Source organism: Heptranchias perlo, unplaced genomic scaffold (genome assembly GCF_035084215.1).
Source record: "Heptranchias perlo isolate sHepPer1 unplaced genomic scaffold, sHepPer1.hap1 HAP1_SCAFFOLD_128, whole genome shotgun sequence".
Taxonomy (NCBI): domain Eukaryota; kingdom Metazoa; phylum Chordata; class Chondrichthyes; order Hexanchiformes; family Hexanchidae; genus Heptranchias; species Heptranchias perlo.
The window spans coordinates 382,526-401,839 of record NW_027138516.1 but is presented as its reverse complement, the minus strand read 5'-3'; the positions used below and the strand labels follow the sequence as shown (position 1 = coordinate 401,839).

Here is a 19,314-nt window from a genome sequence, read left to right as displayed (position 1 = left end):
CCAGTAAATAATGTTACAGTGTGTGAGCGGGGTGCCTGTATTTACTCAGTCTCTGGATCCCCCAGTAAATAATGTTACAGTGTGTGAGCGGGGTGCCTGTATTTACTCAGTCTCTGGATCCCCCAGTAAATAATGTTACAGTGTGTGAGCGAGGTGCCTGTATTTACTCAGTCTCTGGATCTCCAAGTAAATAATGTTACAGTGTGTGAGATGGGTGCCTGTATTTACTCAGTCCCCTGATCCCCCAGTAAATAATGTTACAGTGTGTGAGCGGGGTGCCTGTATTTACTCAGTCTCTGGATCCCCCATTAAATAATGTTACAGTGTGTGAGCGAGGTGCCTGTATTTACTCAGTCTCTGGATCCCCCATTAAATAATGTTACAGTGTGTGAGCGAGGTGCCTGTATTTACTCAGTCTCTGGATCCCCCAGTAAATAATGTTACAGTGTGTGAGTTGGGTGCCTGTATTTACTCAGTCCCCTGATCCCCCAGTAAATAATGTTACAGTGTGTGAGCGGGGTGCCTGTATTTACTCAGTCCCCTGATCCCCCAGTAAATAATGTTACAGTGTGTGAGCGGGGTGCCTGTATTTACTCAGTCCCCTGATCCCCCAGTAAATAATGTTACAGTGTGTGAGCGGGGTGCCTGTATTTACTCAGTCCCCTGATGACCCAGTAAATAATGTTACAGTGTGTGAGCAGGGTGCCTGTATTTACTCAGTCCCCTGATCCCCCAGTAAATTATGTTACAGTGTGTGAGCGGGGTGCCTGTATTTACTCAGTCTCTGGATCCCCCAGTAAATAATGTTACAGTGTGTGAGCGGGGTGCCTGTATTTACTCAGTCTCTGGATCCCCAGTAAATAATGTTACAGTGTGTGAGCGGGGTGCCTGTATTTACTCAGTCCCGTGATCCCCCATTAAATAATGTTACAGTGTGTGAGTGGGGTGCCTGTATTTACTCAGTCCCCTGATCCCCCAGTAAATAATGTTACAGTGTGTGAGCGGGGTGCCTGTATTTACTCAGTCCCCTGATCCCCCAGGAATTAATGTTACAGTGTGTGAGCGGGGTGCCTGTATTTACTCAGTCTCTGGATCCCCCAGCAAATAATGTTACAGTGTGTGAGCGGGGTGCCTGTATTTACTCAGTCTCTGGATCCCCAGTAAATAATGTTACGGTGTGTGAGCGGGGTGCTTGTATTTACTCAGTCCCCTGATCCCCCAGTAAATAATGTTACAGTGTGTGAGCGGGGTGCCTGTATTTACTCAGTCCCCTGATCCCCCAGTAAATAATGTTACAGTGTGTGAGCGGGGTGCCTGTATTCACGCAGTCTCCTGATCCCCCAGTAAATAATGTGACAGTGTGTGAGCGGGGTGCCTGTATTTACTCAGTCCCCTGATCCCCCAGTAAATAATGTTGCAGTGTGTGAGCGGGGTGCCTGTATTTACTCAGTCTCTGGATCTCCAAGTAAATAATGTTACAGTGTGTGAGTTGGGTGCCTGTATTTACTCAGTCTCCTGATCCCCCAGTAAATAATGTTACAGTGTGTGAGCGAGGTGCCTGTATTTACTCAGTCTCTGGATCTCCAAGTAAATAATGTTACAGTGTGTGAGTTGGGTGCCTGTATTTACTCAGTCCCCTGATCCCCCAGTAAATAATGTTACAGTGTGTGAGTGGGGTGCCTGTATTTACTCAGTCTCTGGATCCCCCATTAAATAATGTTACAGTGTGTGAGCGAGGTGCCTGTATTTACTCAGTCTCTGGATCCCCCATTAAATAATGTTACAGTGTGTGAGTTGGGTGCCTGTATTTACTCAGTCCCCTGATCCCCCAGTAAATAATGTTACAGTGTGTGAGCGGGGTGCCTGTATTTAGTCAGTCTCTGGATCCCCCATTAAATAATGTTACAGTGTGTGAGCGAGGTGCCTGTATTTACTCAGTCTCTGGATCCCCCATTAAATAATGTTACAGTGTGTGAGCGAGGTGCCTGTATTTACTCAGTCTCTGGATCCCCCAGTAAATAATGTTACAGTGTGTGAGTTGGGTGCCTGTATTTACTCAGTCCCCTGATCCCCCAGTAAATAATGTTACAGTGTGTGAGCGGGGTGCCTGTATTTACTCAGTCCCCTGATCCCCCAGTAAATAATGTTACAGTATGTGAGCGGGGTGCCTGTATTTACTCAGTCCCCTGATGACCCAGTAAATAATGTTACAGGGTGTGAGCGGGGTGCCTGTATTTACTCAGTCCCCTGATCCCCCAGTAAATAATGTTACAGTGTGTGAGCGGGGTGCCTGTATTTACTCAGTCTCTGGATCCCCCAGTAAATAATGTTACAGTGTGTGAGCGGGGTGCCTGTATTTACTCAGTCTCTGGATCCCCCAGTAAATAATGTTACAGTGTGTGAGCGGGGTGCCTGTATTTACTCAGTCCCCTGGTCCCCCAGTAAATAATGTTACAGTGTGTGAGCGAGGTGCCTGTATTTACTCAGTCTCTGGATCCCCCAGTAAATAATGTTACAGTGTGTGAGTTGGGTGCCTGTATTTACTCAGTCCCCTGATCCCCCAGTAAATAATGTTACAGTGTGTGAGTTGGGTGCCTGTATTTACTCAGTCCCCTGATCCCCCAGTAAATAATGTTACAGTGTGTGAGCGGGGTGCCTGTATTTACTCAGTCCCCTGATCCACCAGTAAATAATGTTACAGTGCGTGAGTTGGGTGCCTGTATTTCCTCAGTCCCCTGATCCCCCAGTAAGTAATGTTACAGTGTGTGAGCGGGGTGCCTGTATTTACTCAGTCTCTGCATCCCCCAGTAAATAATGTTACAGTGTGTGAGCGAGGTGCCTGTATTTACTCAGTCTCTGGATCCCCCAGTAAATAATGTTACAGTCTGTGAGCGGGGTGCCTGTATTTCCTCAGTCTCTCGATCCCCCAGTAAATAATGTTACAGTGTGTGAGCGAGGTACCTTTATTTACTCAGTCTCTCGATCCCCCAGTAAATAATGCTACAGTGTGTGAGCGGGGTGCCTGTATTTCCTCAGTCTCTGGATCTCCCAGCAAATAACGTTACAGTGTGTGAGCGAGGTGCCTGTATTTCCTCAGTCTCCAGATCCCCCAGTAAATAATGTTACAGTTTGTGAGCGGGGTGCCTATATTTACTCAGTCTCTGGATCCCCCAGTAAATAATGTTACAGTGTGTGAGCGAGGTGCCTGTATTTACTCAGTCTCCAGATCTCCCAGTAAATAATGTTACAGTGTGTGAGCGGGGTGCCTGTATTTACTCAGTCCCCTGATCCCTCAGTAAATAATGTGACAGTGTGTGAGCGAGGTGCCTGTATTTACTCAGTCTCTGGATCCCCCAGTAAATAATGTTACAGTGTGTGAGCGGGGTTCCTGTATTTACTCAGTCTCTGGATCCCCCAGTATATAATGTTACAGTGTGTGAGCGGGGTGCCTGTATTTACTCAGTCTCTGGATCCCCCAGTAAATAATGTTACAGTGTGTGAGCGGGGTGCCTGTATTTACTCAGTCCCCTGATACCCCAGGAAATAATGTTACAGTGTGTGAGCGGGTTACCTGTATTTACTCAGTCCCCTGATCCCCCAGTAAATAATGTTACAGTGTGTGAGCGAGGTGCCGGTATTTACTCAGTCTCCTGATCCCCCAGGAAATAATGTTACAGTGTGTGAGCGGGGTGCCTGTATTTACTCAGTCCCCTGATCCCCCAGTAAATAATGTTACAGTGTGTGAGCGGGGTGCCTGTATTTACTTAGTCTCTGGATCCCCCAGTAAATAATGTTACAGTGTGTGAGCGGGGTGCCTGTATTTACTCAGTCCCCTGATCCCCCAGTAAATAATGTTGCAGTGTGTGAGCGGGGTGCCTGTATTTACTCAGTCTCTGGATCCCCCAGTAAATAATGTTACAGTGTGTGAGCGGGGTGCCTGTATTTACTCAGTCTCTCGATCCCCCAGTAAATAATGTTACAGTGTGTGAGCGGGGTGCCTGTATTTACTCAGTCTCTCGATCCCCCAGTAAATAATGTTACAGTGTGTGAGCGGGGTGCCTGTATTTACTCAGTCTCTGGATCCCCCAGTAAATAATGTTACAGTGTGTGAGCGGAGTGCCTGTATTTACTCAGTCTCTGGATCCCCCAGTAAATAATGTTACAGTGTGTGAGCGAGGTGCCTGTATTTACTCAGTCTCTGGATCCCCCAGTATATCATGTTACAGTGTGTGAGCGAGGTGCCTGTATTTACTCAGTCCCCTGATCCCCCAGTAAATAATGTTACAGTGTGTGAGCGGGGTGCCTGTATTTACTCAGTCTCTGGATCCCCCAGTAAATAATGTTACAGTGTGTGAGCGGGGTGCCTGTATTTACTCAGTCCCCTGATCCCCCAGTAAATAATGTTACAGTGTGTGAGCGAGGTGCCTGTATTTACTCATTCCCCTGATCCCCCAGTAAATAATGTTACAGTGTGTGAGCGGGGTGCCTGTATTTACTCAGTCTCTGGATCCCCCAGTAAATAATGTTACAGTGTGTGAGCGGGGTGCCTGTATTTACTCAGTCTCTGGATCCCCCAATAAATAATGTTACAGTGTGTGAGCGGGGTGCCTGTATTTACTCAGTCCCCTGATCCCCCAGGTAATAATGATACAGTGTGTGAGCGAGGTACCTGTATTTACTCAGTCTCTGGATCCCCCAGTAAATAATGTTGCAGTGTGTGAGCGAGGTGCCTGTATTTACTCAGTCTCTGGATCCCCCAGTATATAATGTTACAGTGTGTGAGCGAGGTGCCTGTATTTACTCAGTCCCCTGATCCCCCAGTAAATAATGTCACAGTGTGTGAGCGAGGTGCCTGTATTTACTCAGTCCCCTGATCCCCCAGTAAATAATGTTACAGTGTGTGAGCGGGGTGCCTGTATTTGCTCAGTCCCCTGATCCCCCAGTAAATATTGTTACAGTGTGTGAGCGGGGTGCCTGTATTTACTCAGTCCCCTGATCCCCCAGTAAATAATGTTACAGTGTGTGAGCGAGGTGCCTGTATTTACTCAGTCCCCTGATCCCCCAGTAAATAATGTTACAGTGTGTGAGCGGGGTGCATGTATTTACTCAGTCCCCTGATCCCCCAGTAAATAATGTTACAGTGTGTGAGCGGGGTGCCTGTATTTACTCAGTCTCTGGATCCCCCAGTAAATAATGTTACAGTGTGTGAGCGGGGTGCCTGTATTTACTCAGTCTCTGGATCCCCCAGTAAATAATGTTACAGTGTGTGAGCGGGGTGCCTGTATTTACTCAGTCTCTGGATCCCCCAGTAAATAATGTTACAGTGTGTGAGCGGGGTGCCTGTATTTACTCAGTCCCCTGATCCCCCAGTAAATAATGTTACAGTGTGTGAGCGGGGTGCCTGTATTTACTCAGTCCCCTGATCCCTCAGTAAATAATGTTACAGTGTGTGAGCGAGGTGCCTGTGTTTACTCCGTCTCTGGATCCCCCAGTAAATAATGTTACAGTGTGTGAGTTGGGTGCCTGTATTTACTCTGTCCCCTGATCCCCCAGTAAATAATGTTACAGTGTGTGAGTGGGGTGCCTGTATTTACTCAGTCCCCTGATCCCCCAGTAAATAATGTTACAGTGTGTGAGCGGGGTGCCTGTATTTACTCAGTCTCTGGATCCCCCAGTAAATAATGTTACAGTGTGTGAGCGGAGTGCCTGTATTTACTCAGTCTCTGGATCCCCCAGTAAATAATGTTACAGTGTGTGAGCGAGGTGCCTGTATTTACTCAGTCTCTGGATCCCCCAGTATATCATGTTACAGTGTGTGAGCGAGGTGCCTGTATTTACTCAGTCCCCTGATCCCCCAGTAAATAATGTTACAGTGTGTGAGCGGGGTGCCTGTATTTACTCAGTCTCTGGATCCCCCAGTAAATAATGTTACAGTGTGTGAGCGGGGTGCCTGTATTTACTCAGTCCCCTGATCCCCCAGTAAATAATGTTACAGTGTGTGAGCGAGGTGCCTGTATTTACTCATTCCCCTGATCCCCCAGTAAATAATGTTACAGTGTGTGAGTGGGGTGCCTGTATTTACTCAGTCTCTGGATCCCCCAGTAAATAATGTTACAGTGTGTGAGCGGGGTGCCTGTATTTACTCAGTCTCTGGATCCCCCAATAAATAATGTTACAGTGTGTGAGCGGGGTGCCTGTATTTACTCAGTCCCCTGATCCCCCAGTAAATAATGTTACAGTGTGTGAGCGAGGTACCTGTATTTACTCAGTCTCTGGATCCCCCAGTAAATAATGTTGCAGTGTGTGAGCGAGGTGCCTGTATTTACTCAGTCTCTGGATCCCCCAGTATATAATGTTACAGTGTGTGAGCGAGGTGCCTGTATTTACTCAGTCCCCTGATCCCCCAGTAAATAATGTCACAGTGTGTGAGCGAGGTGCCTGTATTTACTCAGTCCCCTGATCCCCCAGTAAATAATGTTACAGTGTGTGAGCGGGGTGCCTGTATTTGCTCAGTCCCCTGATCCCCCAGTAAATATTGTTACAGTGTGTGAGCGGGGTGCCTGTATTTACTCAGTCCCCTGATCCCCCAGTAAATAATGTTACAGTGTGTGAGCGAGGTGCCTGTATTTACTCAGTCCCCTGATCCCCCAGTAAATAATGTTACAGTGTGTGAGCGGGGTGCATGTATTTACTCAGTCCCCTGATCCCCCAGTAAATAATGTTACAGTGTGTGAGCGGGGTGCCTGTATTTACTCAGTCTCTGGATCCCCCAGTAAATAATGTTACAGTGTGTGAGCGGGGTGCCTGTATTTACTCAGTCTCTGGATCCCCCAGTAAATAATGTTACAGTGTGTGAGCGGGGTGCCTGTATTTACTCAGTCTCTGGATCCCCCAGTAAATAATGTTACAGTGTGTGAGCGGGGTGCCTGTATTTACTCAGTCCCCTGATCCCCCAGTAAATAATGTTACAGTGTGTGAGCGGGGTGCCTGTATTTACTCAGTCCCCTGATCCCTCAGTAAATAATGTTACAGTGTGTGAGCGAGGTGCCTGTATTTACTCCGTCTCTGGATCCCCCAGTAAATAATGTTACAGTGTGTGAGTTGGGTGCCTGTATTTACTCTGTCCCCTGATCCCCCAGTAAATAATGTTACAGTGTGTGAGTGGGGTGCCTGTATTTACTCAGTCCCCTGATCCCCCAGTAAATAATGTTACAGTGTGTGAGCGGGGTGCCTGTATTTACTCAGTCCCCTGATACCCCAATAAATAATGTTACAGTGTGTGAGCGGGGTGCCTGTATTTACTCAGTCCCGTGATCCCCCATTAAATAATGTTACAGTGTGTGAGTGGGGTGCCTGTATTTACTCAGTCCCCTGATCCCCCAGTAAATAATGTTACAGTGTGTGAGCGGGGTGCCTGTATTTACTCAGTCCCCTGATCCCCCAGGAAATAATGTTACAGTGTGTGAGCGGGGTGCCTGTATTTACTCAGTCCCCTGATCCCCCAGTAAATAATGTTACAGTGTGTGAGCGGGGTGCCTGTATTTACTCAGTCTCTGGATCCCCCACTAAATAATGTTACAGTGTGTGAGTTGGGTGCCTGTATTTACTCAGTCCCCTGATCCCCCAGTAAATAATGTTACAGTGTGTGAGCGGGGTGCCTGTATTTACTCAGTCTCTGGATCCCCCATTAAATAATGTTACAGTGTGTGAGCGAGGTGCCTGTATTTACTCATTCTCTGGATCCCCCATTAAATAATGTTACAGTGTGTGAGCGAGGTGCCTGTATTTACTCAGTCTCTGGATCCCCCAGTAAATAATGTTACAGTGTGTGAGTTGGGTGCCTGTATTTACTCAGTCCCCTGATCCCCCAGTAAATAATGTTACAGTGTGTGAGCGGGGTGCCTGTATTTACTCAGTCCCCTGATCCCCCAGTAAATTATGTTACAGTGTGTGAGCGGGGTGCCTGTATTTACTCAGTCCCCTGATGACCCAGTAAATAATGTTACAGTGTGTGAGCGAGGTGCCTGTATTTACTCAGTCCCCTGATCCCCCAGTAAATTATGTTACAGTGTGTGAGCGGGGTGCCTGTATTTACTCAGTCCCCTGATCCCCCAGTAAATAATGTTACAGTGTGTGAGCGGGGTGCCTGTATTTACTCAGTCTCTGGATCCCCCAGTAAATAATGTTACAGTGTGTGAGCGGGGTGCCTGTATTTACTCAGTCCCCTGATCCCCCAGTAAATAATGTTACAGTGTGTGAGCGGGGTGCCTGTATTTACTCAGTCTCTGGATCCCCCAGTAAATAATGTTACAGTGTGTGAGCGGGGTGCCTGTATTTACTCAGTCCCCTGATCCCCCAGTAAATAATGTTACAGTGTGTGAGCGGGGTGCCTGTATTTACTCAATCTCTGGATCCCCAGTAAATAATGTTACAGTGTGTGAGCGGGGTGCCTGTATTTACTCAGTCCCGTGATCCCCCAGTAAATAATGTTACAGTGTGTGAGCGGGGTGCCTGTATTTACTCAGTCCCCTGATCCCCCAGGAATTAATGTTACAGTGTGTGAGCGGGGTGCCTGTATTTACTCAGTCCCCTGATCCCCCAGGAATTAATGTTACAGTGTGTGAGCGGGGTGCCTGTATTCACTCAGTCTCTGGATCCCCCAGTAAATAATGTTACAGTGTGTGAGCGGGGTGCCTGTATTTACTCAGTCCCCTGATCCCCCAGGAATTAATGTTACAGTGTGTGAGCGGGGTGCCTGTATTCACTCAGTCTCTGGATCCCCCAGTAAATAATGTTACAGTGTGTGAGCGGGGTGCCTGTATTTACTCAGTCTCTGGATCCCCAGTAAATAATGTTACGGTGTGTGAGCGGGGTGCCTGTATTTACTCTGTCCCCTGATCCCCCAGTAAATAATGTTACAGTGTGTGAGCGGGGTGCCTGTATTTACTCAGTCCCCTGATCCCCCAGTAAATAATGTTACAGTGTGTGAGCGGGGTGCCTGTATTTACTCTGTCCCCTGATCCCCCAGTGAATAATGTTACAGTGTGTGAGCGGGGTGCCTGTATTTACTCAGTCTCCTGATCCCCCAGTAAATAATGTTACAGTGTGTGAGCGGGGTGCCTGTATTTACTCAGTCCCCTGATCCCCCAGTAAATAATGTTACAGTGTGTGAGCGGGGTGCCTGTATTTACTCAGTCTCCTGATCCCCCAGTAAATAATGTTACAGTGTGTGAGCGGGGTGCCTGTATTTACTCAGTCCCCTGATCCCCCAGTAAATAATGTTACAGTGTGTGAGCGGGGTGCCTGTATTTACTCAGTCTCTGGATCCCCCAGTAAATAATGTTACAGTGTGTGAGCGGGGTGCCTGTATTTACTCAGTCCTCTGATCCCCGAGTAAATAATGTTACAGTGTGTGAGCGGGGTGCCTGTATTTACTCAGTCCCCTGATCCCCCAGTAAATAATGTTACAGTGTGTGAACGAGGTGCCTGTATTTACTCAGTCTCTGGATCCCCCAGTAAATAATGTTACAGTGTGTGAGCGGGGTGCCTGTATTTGCTCACTCCCCTGATCCCCCAGTAAATAATGTTACAGTGTGTGAGCGGGGTGCCTGTATTTACTCAGTCTCTGGATCCCCCAGTAAATAATGTTACAGTGTGTGAGCGGGGTGCCTGTATTTACTCAGTCCCCTGATCCCCCAGTAAATAATGTTACAGTGTGTGAGCGGGGTGCCTGTATTTACCCAGTCCCCTGATCCCCCAGTAAATAATGTTACAGTGTGTGAGCGGGGTGCCTGTATTTACTCAGTCTCTGGATCCCCCAGTAAATAATGTTACAGTGTGTGAGCGGGGTGCCTGTATTTACTCAGTCCCCTGATCCCCCAGTAAATAATGTTACAGTGTGTGAGCGGGGTGCCTGTATTTACCCAGTCCCCTGATCCCCCAGTAAATAATGTTACAGTGTGTGAGCGGGGTGCCTGTATTTACTCAGTCTCTGGATCCCCCAGTAAATAATGTTACAGTGTGTGAGCGGGGTGCCTGTATTTACTCAGTCCCCTGATCCCCCAGTAAATAATGTTACAGTGTGTGAAGAGGGTGCCTGTATTTACTCAGTCTCTGGATCCCCCAGTAAATAATGTTACAGTGTGTGAGTTGGGTGCCTGTATTTACTCAGTCCCCTGATCCCCCAGTAAATCATGTTACAGTGTGTGAGCGGGGTGCCTGTATTTCCTCAGTCCCCTGATCGCCCAGTAAATAATGTTACAGTGTGTGAGCGGGGTGCCTGTATTTACTCAGTCCCCTGATCGCCCAGTAAATAATGTTACAGTGTGTGAGCGGGGTGCCTGTATTTACGCAGTCCCCTGATCCCTCAGTAAATAATGTTACAGTGTGTGAGTGGGGTGCCTGTATGTACTCAGTCTCTGGATCCCCCAGTAAATAATGTTACAGTGTGTGAGCGGGGTGCCTGTATTTACTCAGTCCCCTGATCCCCCAGTAAATAATGTTACAGTGTGTGAGCGGGGTGCCTGTATTTACTCAGTCTCTGTATCCCCCAGTAAATAATGTTACAGTGTGTGAGCGGGGTGCCTGTATTTACGCAGTCCCCTGATCCCTCAGTAAATAATGTTACAGTGTGTGAGCGGGGTGCCTGTATTTACTCAGTCTCTGGATCCCCCAGTAAATAATGTTACAGTGTGTGAGCGGGGTGCCTGTATTTACTCAGTCTCTGGATCCCCCAGTAAATAATGTTACAGTGTGTGAGCGGGGTGCCTGTATTTACTCAGTCTCTGGATCCCCCAGTAAATAATGTTACAGTTTGTGAGCGGGGTGCCTGTATTTACTCAGTCCCCTGATCCCCCACTAAATAATGTTACAGTGTGTGAGCGAGGTGCCTGTATTTACTCAGTCTCTGGATTCCCCAGTAAATAATGTTACAGTGTGTGAGCGAGGTGCCTGTATTTACTCAGTCTCTGGATCCTCCAGTAAATAATGTTACAGTGTGTGAGCGAGGTACCTGTATTTACTCAGTCCCCTGATCCCCCAGTAAATAATGTTACAGTGTGTGAGCGGGGTGCCTGTATTTACTCAGTCCCCTGATCCCCCAGTAAATAATGTTACAGTGTGTGAGCGCGGTGCCTGTATTTACTCAGTCTCTGGATCCCCCAGTAAATAATGTTACAGTGTGTGAGCGGGGTGCCTGTATTTACTCTGTCCCCTGATCCCCCAGTAAATAATGTTACAGTGTGTGAGCGGGGTGCCTGTATTTACTCAGTCTCCTGATCCCCCAGTAAATAATGTTACAGTGTGTGAGCGGGGTGCCTGTATTTACTCAGTCCCCTGATCCCCCAGTAAATAATGTTACAGTGTGTGAGCGGGGTGCCTGTATTTACTCAGTCCCCTGATCCCCCAGTAAATAATGTTACAGTGTGTGAGCGAGGTGCCTGTATTTACTCTGTCCCCTGATCCCCCAGTAAATAATGATACAGTGTGTGAGCGGGGTGCCTGTATTTACACAGTCTCCTGATCCCCCAGGAAATAATGTTACAGTGTGTGAGCGGGGTGCCTGTATTTTCTCAGTCCCCTGATCCCCCAGTAAATAATGTTACAGTGTGTGAGCGGGGTGCCTGTATTTACTCAGTCCCCTGATCCCCCAGTAAATAATGTTACAGTGTGTGAACGAGGTGCCTGTATTTACTCAGTCCCCTGATCCCCCAGTAAATAATGTTACAGTGTGTGAGCGGGGTGCCTGTATTTCCTCAGTCTCTGGATCCCCCAGTAAATAATGTTACAGTGTGTGAGCGGGGTGCCTGTATTTACTCAGTCTCTGGATCCCCCAGTAAATAATGTTACAGTGTGTGAGCGGGGTGCCTGTATTTACTCAGTCCCCTGATCCCCCAGTAAATAATGTTACAGTGTGTGAGCGGGGTGCCTGTATTTACTCAGTCTCTGGATCCCCCAGTAAATAATATTACAGTATGTGAGCGGGGTGCCTGTATTTACTCAGTCCCCTGATCCCCCAGTAAATAATGTTACAGTGTGTGAGCGGGGTGCCTGTATTTACTCAGTCCCCTGATCGCCCAGTAAATAATGTTACAGTGTGTGAGCGGGGTGCCTGTATTTACGCAGTCCCCTGATCCCTCAGTAAATAATGTTACAGTGTGTGAGCGGGGTGCCTGTATTTACGCAGTCCCCTGATCCCTCAGTAAATAATGTTACAGTGTGTGAGCGGGGTGCCTGTATGTACTCAGTCTCTGGATCCCCCAGTAAATAATGTTACAGTGTGTGAGCGGGGTGCCTGTATTTACTCAGTCTCTGGATCCCCCAGTAAATAATGTTACAGTGTGTGAGCGGGGTGCCTGTATTTACTCAGTCCCCTGATCCCCCAGTAAATAATGTTACAGTGTGTGAGCGGGGTGCCTGTATTTACTCAGTCTCTGGATCCCCCAGTAAATAATGTTACAGTGTGTGAGCACGGTGCCTGTATTTACTCAGTCCCCTGATCCCCCAGTAAATAATGTTACAGTGTGTGAGCGGGGTGCCTGTATTTACTCATTCCCCTGATCCCCCAGTATATAATGTTACAGTGTGTGAGCGGGGTGCCTGTATTTACTCAGTCCCCTGATCCCCCAGTAAATAATGTTACAGTGTGTGAGCGGAACACCCCCAAGGGCTGGCTACTCAGGGACAAGGGATTCCCCCTGCACACGTGGCTCATGAGAAACCCCACCACCAAGCAACAGCCTCGATATAACGACTGTAATTACTCTCTGTTTCCTGTCTGTTAACCAATTTTCAACCCATGCCAGTATATTCCCCCCAATCCCATGTGCTTTAATTTTGCACACTAACTTCTTATGTGGGACTTTATCAAAATCCTTCTCAAAATCCAAATAAACCACATCCAATGGTTCTCCCTTGTCTATTCTCCCATTTACACCTCAAAAAACTCCAGTCGGTTTGTCAAACACGATTTCCCTTTCATAAAATCAATGTTGACTTTGTCCAATTGAATTGATATTTTCTGAGTGTCCTGTAATCACATCCTTTATAATAGACACCAGCATTTTCCCCACTACTGATGTTAGGCTAACCGATCTTTAGTTACCTGTTTTTTCTCCCTCCTTTTTCAAATAGTGGGGTTACATTTGCCACCCTCCAATCTGCAGGAACTGTTATGACGGCAGAAAGTTGCTCACCCCGAGTCCGAAGGGTCGTTGTCAGGGCCTGAATGGACTCATTTGTGAGCCATGCTTGAAGCTCCATGGAGGCTTCAACTAAAGGATTGATTAAGAAAGGGAAGTTCGATTATGAAAAGAAATTAGCAAAAAATATAAAAACAGATAGCAAGAGTTTCTATAGTTATATAAAAAGAAAAAGGGTGGCTAAGGCAAACATAGGTCCCTTAGAGGATGAGACCGGGAAATTAATGGTGGGAAACATGGAGATGGCAAAAATGCTGAACAAATATTTTGTTTCAGTCTTTACAGTAGAGGACACTAAGAATATCCCAACACTGGACAAACAGGGGACTCTCGGGGGGGAGGAGCTAAATACGATTAAAATCACTCAAGAGATGGTACTCAGTAAAATAATGGGACTCAAGGCGGATAAATCCCCTGGACCTGATGGCTTCCATCCTAGGGTCTTGAGGGAAGTGGCAGTAGGGATTGTGGATGCTTTGGTGATAGTTTTCCAAAATTCCCTGGACTCAGGAGAGGTCCCGGCAGATTGGAAAACTGCTAATGTAACACCGTTATTTAAAAAGGGTAGTAGGCAGAAGGCTGGAAATTATAGGCCAGTTAGCTTAACATCTGTGGTGGGTAAAATTTTGGAGTCTATTATTAAGGAGACAGTAACGGAACATTTAGATAAGCATAATTTAATAGGACAAAGTCAGCATGGCTTTATGAAGGGGAAGTCATGTCTGACAAATTTGCTTGAGTTCTTCGAGGATATAACGTATAGGGTGGATAAAGGGGAACCAGTGGACGTAGTGTATTTAGACTTCCAGAAGGCATTCGACAAGGTGCCATATAAAAGATTATTACTTAAGATAAAAAATCACGGGATTGGGGGTAATATTCTGGCATGGGTGGAGGATTGGTTATCGAACAGGAAGCAGAGAGTTGGGATAAATGGTTCATTTTCGGACTGGCAACCAGTAACCAGTGGTGTTCCACAGGGGTCGGTGCTGGGTCCCCAACTCTTTACAATCTATATTAACGATTTGGAGGAGGGGACCGAGTGCAACATATCAAAATTTGCAGATGATACAAAGATGGGAGGGAAAGTAGAGAGTGAGGAGGACATAAAAAACCTGCAAGGGGATATAGACAGGCTGGGTGAGTGGGCGGAGATTTGGCAGATGCAATATAATATTGGAAAATGTGAGGTTATGCACTTTGGCAGGAAAAATCAGAGAGCAAGTTATTTTCTTAATGGCGAGAGACTGGAAAGTACTGCAGTACAAAGGGATCTGGGGGTCCTAGTGCAAGAAAATCAAAAAGTTGGTATGCAGGTGCAGCAGGTGATCAAGAAAACCAACGGAATGTTGGCTTTTATTGCTAGGGGGATAGAATATAAAAACAAGGAGGTATTGCTGCAGTTATATAAGGTATTGGTGAGACCGCACCTGGAATACTGCATACAGTTTTGGTCTCCATACTTAAGAAAAGACATACTTGCTCTCGAGGCAGTACAAAGAAGGTTCACTCGGTTAATCCCGGGGATGAGGGGGCGGACATATGAGGAGAGGTTGAGTAGATTGGGACTCTACTCATTGGAGTGCAGAAGAATGAGAGGCGATCTTATTGAAACATATAAGATTGTGAAGGGTCTTGATCGGGTGGATGCAGTAAGGATGTTCCCAAAGATGGGTGAAACTAGAACTAGGGGGCATAATCTTAGAATAAGGGGCTGCTCTTTCAAAACTGAGATGAGGAGAAACTTCTTCACTCAGAGGGTGGTAGGTCTGTGGAATTTGCTGCCCCAGGAAGCTGTGGAAGCTACATCATTAGATAAATTTAAAACAGAAATAGACAGTTTCCTAGAAGTAAAGGGAATTAGGGGTTATGGGGAGCGGGCAGGAAATTGGACATGAAGCTGAGTTCGGATCGGTCAATGCCCTGTGGGTGGCGGAGAGGGCCCAGGGGCTATGTGGCCGGGTCCTGCTCCGACTTCTTGTGTTCTTTAGATTTGTGGTTGGGATCAGATCAGCCATGATCTTATTGAATGGCGGAGCAGGCTCGAGGGGCCGATTGGCCTACTCCTGCTCCAATTTCTTATGTTCTTATGTTCTTATGTTCCCTCCATCGCAGACATTCCCACACTTACCCACGATACTATCTCAGAGATTCCCTCACGTCCCTGTGACACTATCTCAGAGATTCCCTCACGTCCCTGTGACACTATCTCAGAGATTCCCTTACGTCCCTGTGACACTTTCTCAGAGATTCCCTCACGTCCCTGTGACACTATCTCAGAGATTCCCTCACGTCCCTGTGACACTATCTCAGAGATTCCCTCATGTCCCTGTGACACTTTCTCAGAGATTCCCTCACGTCCCTGTGACACTATCTCAGAGATTCCCTCACGTCCCTGTGACACTATCCCAGAGATTCCCTCACGTCCCTGTGACACTTTCTCAGAGATTCCCTCATGTCGCTGTGACACTATCTCAGAGATTCCCTCATGTCCCTGTGACACTTTCTCAGAGATTCCCTCATGTCCCTGTGACACTATCTCAGAGATTCCCTCATGTCCCTGTGACACTATCTCAGAGATTCCCTCACGTCCCTGTGACACTTTCTCAGAGATTCCCTCACGTCCCTGTGACACTTTCCCAGAGATTCCCTCACGTCCCTGTGACACTTTCTCAGAGATTCCCTCACGTCCCTGTGACACTATCTCAGAGATCCCCTCACGTCCCTGTGACACTATCTCAGAGATTCCTTCCTGTACGTGTGTCATCATTCCACTCATTCCCTCCATCCTCTGTGCGATTGTGGAGAGTGCGCGTGGCACCTGTTCCAGTACCTCACAAATGTGCTGCTGCCCCTCGATCATTCTCCTTTTCATGGATGGCCTCCAGGGTTCAGCATCTGTGTCCAGTTGAGCAGAGCCTGGAGAAGAGTGCTCCCACCGACACGGACTCTCCACAGCTGCCCCTGCCACCAGTGTCTGCTCGTGTTTACATGTGTGTGGTAACTCACCATTGCGACCCCAACTAAGTGAGGACGGGGACCCACCGAGGTGTGAGTATCTGCGCTGGTGAATGGCTCACTCAGATGTGATGGCAGGTCCACTGAGGAATCGCCCTCCGCCATCACAGCGGTCACTGAAGGCCCTGTAAGAGAACAGAAGGCAATATTAAGCATGATGACAGATGTTGAGGTGCTGAAGATGGCGAGGCATGTTAACATCATTTGCTATTGTGAGTGCTGAATGTTAAAGTTCTGTCACCAGACGTTCGTCGGGTGGCAGTCTCGGCGTCCCTGACGGACAGACACTCGAGGGTTCGGCTCAGCTCCAGAGCCTCCTGCTCCGCGTCCGTGAGGATGACCAGATGTTGCGGCCCCCTCCGGTCTTCGCCCTCTCCCGTGCATTCTGGGATCTCTTCTCCTATAAGGGGAGAAAGTAGAGAGGCGTGAGTGAGGGATGGTGACATGGCCAACCGCTGAATGCATTGTTATGGGTGAGGCTGACCATGAAAGAGATGCATCAGAGGGTGAGTATGAGACAGAGCCATGAGATTGTATGAGGATTGGGTTGAGTGGTAGTGGTGGGATGAGTACTGGGGGGGTGAGGAAGTGCAGGTAAGTTGAGGATGAGCTTTGAGTGGGTGTGAGGAGTGATGTGATAGAGTAGTGTTGGCAGTGCAGAATGAGTTGTGGGGTGAGGGCGGTGATGTGGAAGACGGAGTGTAGGAGAATCAGTAAGTGTACTCACTTTGACTGACCTGGTTAGGTCATTGAAACGCTTCCTGCACTGGATCCAGGTGCGGGAGATGTTGCTGTTGCTGGTGACCTTCTCTGCCACCTCGAGCCAGGCCTTCTTGTTGACAGAGACAGGCCACTTCCTCCCATCCACTGGGTAGAAGATCTCCCTCCTCCTCACCCCATCCAGTAAGACCTGGAGTGAGGCATCAGTAAATCTGGGAGCAGCCTTTCCCACTGGGCTGCTCCATTGTGTAATTTGAGTTTTTGCTGCAGGAGCAGCCATTGGAGGACTGCCCCTTTAAATAGGGCTCCTCCAGCTCACAGCCTGTGATGCGGGTGCGCAGGCCGCCCGCTGCGCAGGTTGACGAAGGGAAACCCGGAAGCCACGGTAAGTGGCTCCAATTTACCCGCAATCGGGTGGGGAACGGACTGATTTTACTGGACGGGTTACCCACGCGCACAGTCGCTCTCCCGCTGCCATCCCACCTCCCTGGTGATATCGGGGCCCATGTCTCAGTGTCTATCTCTTTCACTGTTTCTCTTTCCCTCTGTCTCTCTCCCTCTCCCAGACTTAGTCCGTCCCTCTCTCTGTCTCATTCTCTCCTTTTTTCTGTCTCAATATCTCGCTGTCTCTTTCTCTGTCTCTCATTCTCTCTCTGTCTCTCTTAATCTCATTCAACCTGTGTGCTGCACACAGGAGCTGACACTGAGACACACACGGGGCCGTACAGTCCCAGATAGGAGTGAATCGTTCCCTTTTACCCACTGTGTACTGTACAATGTACAGGAGCTGACACTGAGACACACACGGGCCGTACAGTCCCAGACAGGAGTGAATCGTTCCCTTTTACCCACTGTGTACTGTACATGGACAGGAGCTGACACTGAGACACACACATTGGCCGTACAGTCCCAGACAGGAGTGAATCGTTCCCTTTTACACACTGTGTACTGTACAATGTACAGGAGCTGACACTGAGACACACACGGGCCGTACAGTCCCAGACAGGAGTGAATCGTTCCCTTTTACCCACTGTGTACTGTACATGGACAGGAGCTGACACTGAGACACACACATTGGCCGTACAGTCCCAGACAGGAGTGAATCGTTCCCTTTTACCCACTGTGTACTGTACATGGACAGGAGCTGACACTGAGACACACACATTGGCCGTACAGTCCCAGACAGGAGTGAATCATTCCCTTTTACACACTGTGTACTGTACATGTACAGGAGCTGACACTGAGACACACACGGGCTGTACAGTACCAGACGGGAGTGAATCGTTCCCTTTTACCCACTGTGTACTGTACAATGTACAGGAGCTGACACTGAGACACACACAGACTATACAGTACCAGACGTGAGTGAATCGTTCCCTTTTACTCTGTACATATATAGATGCTGACACTGAGGTACACACAGAGTGAGAGAGACATTTTGTTTAAATGAAAAGGCAATGATTTGGATTCAAGTGCAGGCCTCAATCTTGTGGTTAATCAGGGCCACCATTTAGTGTTAACCCAGCACTGATCCACAAAATACAAAGTGAACCACAGGTCCAGGTCTGAACGGACATCAGAAATTGCACAAATAAACACAGGTGAAAATCTCATCGTTACGTTTAAAAACTGTTCTTTCATTTTATCTATTGAATAAAGGTTTCTCAAAACTATATCCCACATCCTCCAATCTGCATGACAGACCCGAGTAATCTCCCGATCTGAGTTTGGAGCAGTCCATTTCTCTCTTTCTCTGTGACTGTGACCATGGTAAACTATCCCTCCTCATCCTCCTCATCCTGTCTGCAGCCTTTGACATGTTTGACCTCACCATCCCCCTCCAACACCTCTCCTCCATCGTCCAGCTGGGTGGGACTGCACTCACCTGGTTCCATTCTTATCATTCTTACCTGGGACCAGCATCCTGGTGAATCGAATCACTAGGGCATGAGATAGGTCTTTAAATTCAAAGGTGGGGAGGGGTTCAGGTAAGGGTAAATCTTTGAAACATATAAGATTCTGGGAGTGTTTGACAGGGTCGATGCTGAGAGGCTCTCTCCCCTGGATGGAGAGTCTAGAACCAGGAGAATCATCTCAGGATAAGGGGTCGGCCATTGAGGACTGAGATGAGGAGGAATTTCTTCACTCAGAGGGTGGTGAATCTTTGGAATTCTCTACCCCAGAGGACAGTGGATGCTCAGTCATTGATTATATTCGAGGCTGAGATCTATAGATTTTTGGACTCTAAGAGAATCAAGGGATTATGGGGATCCGGTGGGAAAGTGGACTTGAGGTCGACTTGGGCTTACAAGTGGCAAGTAACATTTGTGTCAGATAAGTGCCAGGCAATGACCATCTCCAACAAGAGAGAGTCTAA

General features: G+C 47.8%; 1 protein-coding gene across 1 annotated transcript in view; it reads right to left on the bottom strand.

The window, feature by feature from the left end:
- LOC137308308 (probable G-protein coupled receptor 139) overlaps positions 1 to 18,860 on the bottom strand; it is a 74,829-nt gene extending 55,969 nt beyond the window's left edge. The window contains exons 1-2 of the mRNA XM_067977109.1: positions 18,823 to 18,860; positions 16,280 to 16,342 (exon numbers count right to left, since the gene is read on the bottom strand). Coding sequence (XP_067833210.1) covers positions 16,280 to 16,342; positions 18,823 to 18,860 — 101 coding nt within the window. The remainder of the gene's footprint in view (positions 1 to 16,279; positions 16,343 to 18,822) is intronic.
- Between the last annotated feature and the right edge of the window lie 454 nt (positions 18,861 to 19,314).